The following is an 8,176-nucleotide window of genomic DNA, read 5'->3' as shown; positions in this document are numbered from 1 at the left end:
TTCTACAAGTTATTTCCAACTTAAATGTTTGTTTTTGCATTTCTGGAATAAAAACAAACAATTTCCGATAAGTTCCGGACACTTGCGATGCAGAAAACGTCCAGAATTAACAACGTTTTAAAATGACCTTTCGGTATTTCCCGACTGCTCGGTATCCCGAAAAGTCGGAAGTCATTTCCCGAAGTCGGGATCGGGACGGGAAATTTTTTCCCCGATCCCGGTCCCGACTTTTCGGGATCCCGCACACCCCTAGTAATTTTAATCGCGAATTCTTGCTACTACTACCATAGAATATGCTACTACTACGACGACGCATTGTCGCATGCTCCATTGAAGCAACAACATTTACCACACGTTGCTTGAATGTTCGTGTATTTAGACGAACTGGCAGCATTGACCCGTCTGAAGAATTTGCGCCAAAGTGCCTGGAATTTGTCTTCCTTTGCTTGGTAGTGTTTTAAGGAATCAAAATTTTATTGTTTATTGCTGTTTTTTTAATGTTTTTACCCTCTGTACAGTAAACTTCTAAAGTGATTCAAAATGTACATACAAGTGAGAACGATTGATGCCAAGCAAAGTGAATCAATTAACATTTCAAAACTGACACGAGTGTCAGAGTTAAAGACTAAGATTCATGGGTGTATGAAGATAAACCCTGAGAAGCAGCGTTTGTTTTACCGCGGAAAACAGGTAAACTTTATTTATTAAGTGAATGTTTAGAATTAAATGCCCTTAGCAAAAAGTACGAAATTAATATGATTAATTAGGTCATGAAATTTCGTACACTGAAAGGGACTTGAAAGAGGAACCACCTGTAATTATTTGCGAAATTTAACTGTAAATTAAAATTTGGAGGTAACAATATGGTATAGGGAAAACACATTTCACTCGTTCATTTCGTCATTTTTTTACATTCGTACTTGACTATTATGCATTGCGAAACATTGTTTAAGGTGTGATTTCGCTTCTTTCACAAAAATAACTTCAATTTTACACATATCGAGTAATTATTGTGCGTTCCTCTCACACAATATGGCGGAGAAATCTTGACTAGCGTTGTCGATGATCAGTGGGTTTGCAGTGTTGCAACCTTGGTGACATTATTGTATAGGGGTGACGGATTTCTTCAAATTTACAGGATAAAGTACTTACGGAAATCATTTTCTGTAGCGTTGTGGAAGTTCGTGAATCTAGTTTTGATCCATTTTAATGCGAATACATTTTCTGCGAAGATCTCTGTCCGACACGCTGTTTATGTTGCCGCCATTTGCTTTCTGCACGAAAGCACAATGTTCCTTGTGTCAGATGACGTAACCCCATGGTCAGTGTTTGTGTTACTTGCCGTGTTTTCACTAGAACATGACGTGTCGAGTACTTTTAATTTTTTAAAAATTGTTTTTACTATGCTTGCTTAACCTAACCTTACAGAAAATGTTTTTTGGGGCTAACGTCAATGGTTTTTGGGGACTAACATCAAAGGTTTGTGGGACTAACATCTGTTCCAGCTCCCTGGCTTTCTCTATAGACTCCCTGTTTAAGGCTGTTAGAAATTGGCCGGAGTCACCTGCCCCCAAATGATCCCCAAACATTTATATTTGAAGAAATCCGCTACATCACACAAAACAAAAACACCTTCCAGATGTTAGACAATTGGGTATTGCGGAAAATAGTTCAGTTCATTACCTATATCCTATTTGCCGATCATGTCTCGCACTTCTTACATTTGCACTTACCTATTGTGCATTGTGAAACATTCTTTTAGGTGTAATTTTGCTTCTTTCATGAAAATAACGTCAATTATGAGAGTAACGGTTATTATTGTTCTTCCTTTTTCCGCATCAGTAATTCTTCAGCTTGACTTGCGTAATGTTTATGCAGTGTTTCCAACCTTACTAACTGAAAAATGCCCCACACACCATTCACGCATAGCTCCAAAAATCATTCCCTCATAGCCCCAAAAACCATTCACGGTTAGGTTAGGCAAACAGTTAAAATTTGGGGTTATAACTGGAAAATACCCCACACACCATTCACGAATAGCCCCAAACATCATTCCAGCATAGCCCCGACAAACCATTCACGGTAAGGTTTGGTTCGGTTAGGCATACATACTTAAAAAAAAGGGACGTCATTTTTTTGTAAAACAACGGCATGGTTGGAAACAATGACAGGAGATTACGTCATTAAATGTGTGCAACATCTGCTTCATTTAGAGAAAGCAAATGGGACAATCCATGTCAAGTGGTCCAGGATATGAGAAAATCGTTGCTCGACAATTTTTAAACAATCTAAATTTTTCTGTGCAGTTACTTTACCATGTTGTTAGTTGATAACAGTCATTATTTTAATTTTAGTGGCTGTAGGTTTAGAGTGGCAGCCATATTTGTTTTCAAAGATCCGCCATTTGATGGTGTCGTAAGGGGTTACCGAATCTGAAATATCTCCGTCCCTAATTATCCTATCGATGTGGAACAAAAACCAAAATGGTCAGCATACTGTAAGCTACAAGACTGTGTATTAGCCATTGTTATATATGAATTATGAAAGGGTGAAATTTACGTTTGAAAAAGTAGGTCATTGACGCTAAAAGTCCTGATTTCAGCAGATAATATTTGCAAGAAGGGAAATGGTCAGGAAGTTGAGCTTTACTGGATAAAGAGCTCTGATATAGATGTGCTCATTCACCAAGTTTCAACCCTTAGACGTTAGCTCCCGTGAAATTGCCACAGATGCTGGGATGAGTCAGCGAAGTGTATTGCGCATTCTGCACACACACACAAGTTTCACCCATATCATATCTCCCTCCATCAAGAACTTCACGGGAATGATTTTGTGGACCGTGTTCGGTTTTGCACATGGTTGTTACGACACGACACACCCGATTTGTCGCATATCCTCTTCACTGACGAGGCAACTTTTCCCAATCATGGAAATGTCAACCTAAGGAACATGCACTATTGGTCGGTGACAAATCCACATTGGCTTCGCCAAGTGGAACGCCAGCGCCCATGCAGTGTGAACGTGTGGTGTGGTATAGTGGGTGAACATCTCATTGGCCCTTTTTTTATACAAGGGACACTGAATGCTGACCGATACATACAGTTTTTACAACATGAACTGCCTGTACTATTGGAGGACATACCACTTCAGACAAGGAGGGACATGTGGTACCAACATGATGGGTGCCCAGCTCACAGTGCAAGACGCGCTACAGCATGTGTGGAAAATACATTTCCAAATCGTTGGATTGGACGTGGAGGGCCTGTCAAATGTCCGGCTCGTTCCCCAGATTTGACACCGTTAGACTTTTTCCTGTGGGGAAAGCTGAAGGGCATTGTCTACCAGGATGTGCCAACAACTCCAGAGGATATGCAACACCGCATTACTGCGGCCTGTAGGGACATTCGCTACGAGATGCTACATTCTGTGCAACGATCTTTGCGTGGGTGCCTCGTTTCCTGTATCGCAGCTGACGGCCACCACTTGGAACACACACTTTGACAGGTTTTCGCTTCTTACGCAGTGGTTCTTCGACATACTGTCATGGTCATTTCATTATGCTGTAACACTCTCAAATACATGGTGCTGACGATGTCTACTGTATTTTTTCTTCCTTTAACTCGTTCTGTCTTCATCTTGTCCAATGGCTTCCGACATCTCATTCTTGTACATGCCGTGGTACTGACGGTCAAGTGGGCCACTTGTAAGTTTGTTTACATATTTTTACATGGCCATATCTTCGTTCCTATGTGCAGTAGATGCATGAGACCAACGGCGTTGTGTTTCTCTGTGTGTGCTCTTTTATATTATGCATGTTATTGTATATCGTTCCATTTAAAAATATATGACTTTGCTCCAGATGCCCCATTTGTCGATATTTTTCGACCCACCCCATACCTCCGATTTACGAGCCCCATTTGATATTATTGTTTCCCGCAAACCTCACATCGCTACTGTTTCTGGTTTCTTCGCTATTTCAGGTGGTACTTTTAGGTGCCACACGTGGTGTGTATATATATATATATATATATGTGTGTGTGTGTGTGTGTGTATAATCATTTTGAGTTTGCTAATGGAAATTTCCATTACCTTTTTTAAATAATGAGTTCAGTGTGTGTTCTTTGTTTATGTGTTTTCTGTATCATATGCATCATTAAATCAGAATAATAAACATATCGTTAAAATGTTTTCACTGTTGCTAGCCGAATTTTAAAATTGCAGTGATACGTGGGCGTACCCAAAAGAAACCGAACTAATTTTTTTGTGAACTTATTTATTCACAATTTAAGTGCAAACCTTCAATCCCCTTCAAGGTACTCTCCACTTGCATTAAGACACTTGTCCAATCTTTGATTCTATTTTTCAAAACATTTTTTAAAGTCATCTTTTGTGATGCGTGACAGCGCCTCCGTCGTTTTTTCTTCACCTCAGCAACATCAGCAAAACGTTTTCCTTTCATGTCTCCTTTCATTCTAGGAAACGAAAAAAGGTCACATGGGGCAAGGTCAGGTGAGTATGGAGGATGAGGAACAGGTGTCATACAATTTTTGGTCAAGAATTGTCGTACATACAGGGCTGTGTGAGCCGGGGCATTGTCATGATGGAAAAACCAGTCACCCGACTGCCACAATCGGGCTGCTTCCGCCGCACGTTGTTGCGCAATCGTTTCAAAACTTCGCTGCACTGAACTCCAAGTCACTCCCGACAGCTCCACAATTTGTTTAATTGTCTGTCGTCGATCTTCGTTGATTTCACGAATTTTTTCAACATTGTCATGTGTTCGGGCCGTGGAAGGAAGACCAGAACGAGGTTTGTCATCAAGTGAAATTTTACCATTTTTGAAACGGGAAAGCCACTCAAACACTTGAGTTTTCCCCATAGCATCGTCCTTGTATGCCGTTTTTAACATTTCAAGAGTTTCTGTTCCACTCTTTCCGAGCAAAAAGCAGAGTTTCACCGCCGCACGCTGTTCCCGAAAATCAGCCATTGCAAAAACGATGATCACACAAAACAGCTGTCACTCTAAACTCCGTGTCCTGACCTGCTTCAGCGACGGCACTTGGCTTACAGACTCAGGAAGGTTCACTCTATGTGCTCCTGGCGGGAAAACGTGGTACTACAAAAGCTCTGCCCACCACAAAATTAGTTCGGTTTCTTTTGGGTACACCCACGTATGATATGTTTGGTCATGTATTGCATCATTTTCCATGCTGTTACCAGTTCAGCCATCTTCAGGAAGCCCACTCTCCAGCACAAGAATTAATTACTTTTAATCCAATCTTATATTAATTAATGAATGTTTTAAGGTTACATTTCAAAATGTGTAGCTTTATCTTAATTAGCTCCATGCCTTTCCTTTAAAAAATATTTTTTTAATGAAAATTCCGTATTTTAAAGAAAAGAAAGCTGGCTCCTGAGAAAAGGGGCTCATGTCTGAATTATTTTTCATTTCAGTTTTGTTTACCTCTGGATAAAAAAAGAATGATTACAGTCATGATCACCTTTTGTCATAGCTGCTGAAGTAAGATTTAATGCAGTAAAAATTGTATACTGGTTAAAAACTTATTTTTTTTTTCTTTATTAACGGTTACGGATTGCTTGTTATAGCCATTCTAATGGCATACTTTGTTGCCGAGTATGTTAAGTAAAGTTTCGATCTCCACCACAGGCAGAAGTGGCAGAAAAGCAATGCTGAGTAACAAAAATGCAAACGGCCATTCTCTTAGTACTTAAATTTCTACTTTCAGCTTGAAGATGACTACAAACTGTTTGACTATGATGTGAGACTGAATGATGTCATCCAGGTGATGATAAAACCTGACACATGTGGGGAACCTTCTTCCAAGGCTGGGAGTAGTGAGGAGAAGGAGAACACTGAGCAGAAGCCTTCAACGTCGCAGGACGAGGAGCAGGTGAGAACATTTCCCATTGTTCAAAAAGAATGTATGAATTTCATGCATTGAATATATGACCATTAGTGGCCACATCAGTAGATAAAGTACCCACAAAGTGAGGTCCGAACCTCTGAATGTGCTCGTATCGGGGACATGTTGCATACAATACAATGGCATTAACCAAGAAATTGATTGTCGCAGACTGTTCCAGTTGTTGATCTTCTTAAACGTCTGCATTAGAACTGCATATGTGACAATGGAATATTAAGGATAGTCTTTCTAAAGAGTGTGGGACGGAGTCCTTTTTTTTCAAGTCCACTTTAGGCACACACACAGGCTAATCAATACTGGTCCTACAGCTTAAAGTTGTATCCAAACTACTATGGGGCTCCTTTGGGTATCAAACCTGGGACTCCTTGATTACAAGGTGATAGCATTACAAGTGCACCATTGGGGAGACACTCTTTCTAAAGGAACCATTAGTATTTGTTAATGGGGGCTCCTGGGCCTGACACCCACACCTTCCCCCAAGTGTCTCCGTGGTGGTGTACTGGTAATGACGACTCCTCTTAATCAAGGCTTCCCAGCTGAGGAAGTTTCTACCCCACTTGCAACTGTAGGTCTGGTTCCAATTAACCCATCTGAGCATAAAGTCAAGAAAATAACCCAAAGCCAAACAATATACACTAGCACTGTTCTTACAATAGAGTAATTGCATTTCCTTCTTGCACTTTATTTGTTTCATATTGTAACTAAGTCTTCAATTTGTTTGGGAATCTGTAACATCAAAATGATCATTTTTTTTAAAATTATTTCTCTTTCAGGAGAAAACAGATGCTGGTGACAGTGAGTCGGAGACTGTGACTGAGGGTGTCCAGGCTAGCCTCTATTATAAGGTAATTGTGTGTTTTTTGAAGGGTTTGAATTTTTATTTTTTGTTGAGAGGTATGTCATAAGTACACTTTTACCACACATTGCTAATTAGAATTGTGCATTTTTTTCTTAATTTTCACTTGCTGCCAGTGGTCAAAGGTTCGAGTCCTATTGTGGACATGAGTGTGCCTTTCTTTGTTAGGGCCCATTCATCTAATCACCATGGCAATTATCCAAAAGCAGCAGAAAAATGACACGAATTTAAATATTACATATTTCATGACTGAAGACTTATTTATTATTATGTTCAAGCATTAGAAAGTGGTCTGGAATGTGATTTCAAAATACAGTGGAACCTCGATGTTAAGTTTTTCAAGGGACCAAGATGAAATAACTTAAAATATGGGAAAATGTAAAATTCTGGAAAATTTTATATAATTTTCCTCTATTGGGACCATCAAGATTGAATGTTAAATCGTGATTCCACTGTACCTGGAATTTGGTGGTGACCTTAACATATATTTAGTGTTGATCGTTAGGCATTGTAAGAGCGTTATATTCACCTATTGCAGGTGGGAGACCTAGTGGATGCCAAGGACCCAGTGACGGGAGCCTGGTTCGAGGCTAAAGTGTTGCGTATCCTCAAGGATTCAAGTGTTTCTGAACTCCCCACCACGAGTGATTCTAAGAGCAGCAGTGATCACGTGTTGAATGATACCTCAAATCTCCCCAGCTGTTCCAAGACAAAGGATCCTACGTTCCGGGAGAACTCTCCAACGAAAAAGAAGAAAAATCGCCTCAGTCTTTCAAGTGGCTCAGTATCTCCTCGTAAAAGTTCTAGAAACTCCAATGCTTTGTCTGATGAACTCGAGAGTAGTATTCCTGGTGCTGGAGAAACTGTAAATGATGGATACACGTATAATGTGCAGTTTGAATCGTAAGTATAATCTTGTAGGGATGGGACAGATAACTCTGTACTCTATCGGTATCGGCCGATGTAGGCATATAAGTTTATCGGTAAGATAACCAATAATTTTACTGTCGTAAAAAAGTAAGTATGTGGCTTCTTTAGCATTGCAAAAGCTTGGTTCAACTCATAACATATATTTATTAAGGTAAGTGAACTATTTAGGTTCTGCAAGGACCATTTGAAATTTGATATCGGGTTTGTAGAATATCAGTTACCGGTATCGTAAATTTAATATTGGTACTTCATCAATATCTGCCAAAATTTCATATCGGTCTATCCCTATAATCTTGTATATTTTAGAACAGAGCTGAGTGGTGTAAGACATGACCATTTGCGGAAACACCCAATTGTCAACCTCCCTTCCATGTAGTACACCCTGGACTGCATTTCGTAGAATAGCAAGGCTCTGGCATTTGGACTCATCGTCAGTATAATCCTA

The 8,176-nt window shown here is 39.8% G+C and overlaps 1 protein-coding gene across 1 annotated transcript in view; it reads left to right on the top strand.

The window, feature by feature from the left end:
* Positions 1–392: 392 nt before the first annotated feature.
* Positions 393–8,176, top strand: part of LOC145997352 (E3 ubiquitin-protein ligase UHRF1-like) — a 33,742-nt gene continuing 25,958 nt past the window's right edge. The window contains exons 1-4 of the mRNA XM_083134311.1: positions 393–690; positions 5,748–5,912; positions 6,719–6,790; positions 7,340–7,704. Of these exons, the coding sequence (XP_082990437.1) occupies positions 541–690; positions 5,748–5,912; positions 6,719–6,790; positions 7,340–7,704 (752 nt within the window). The 5' untranslated portion in view covers positions 393–540. The remainder of the gene's footprint in view (positions 691–5,747; positions 5,913–6,718; positions 6,791–7,339; positions 7,705–8,176) is intronic.

Source organism: Lepisma saccharinum, chromosome 13 (assembly GCF_977018435.1).
Source record: "Lepisma saccharinum chromosome 13, izLepSacc3.1, whole genome shotgun sequence".
Lineage (NCBI taxonomy): Eukaryota > Metazoa > Arthropoda > Insecta > Zygentoma > Lepismatidae > Lepisma > Lepisma saccharinum.
This window is presented reverse-complemented; position numbering and strand designations above follow the sequence as displayed.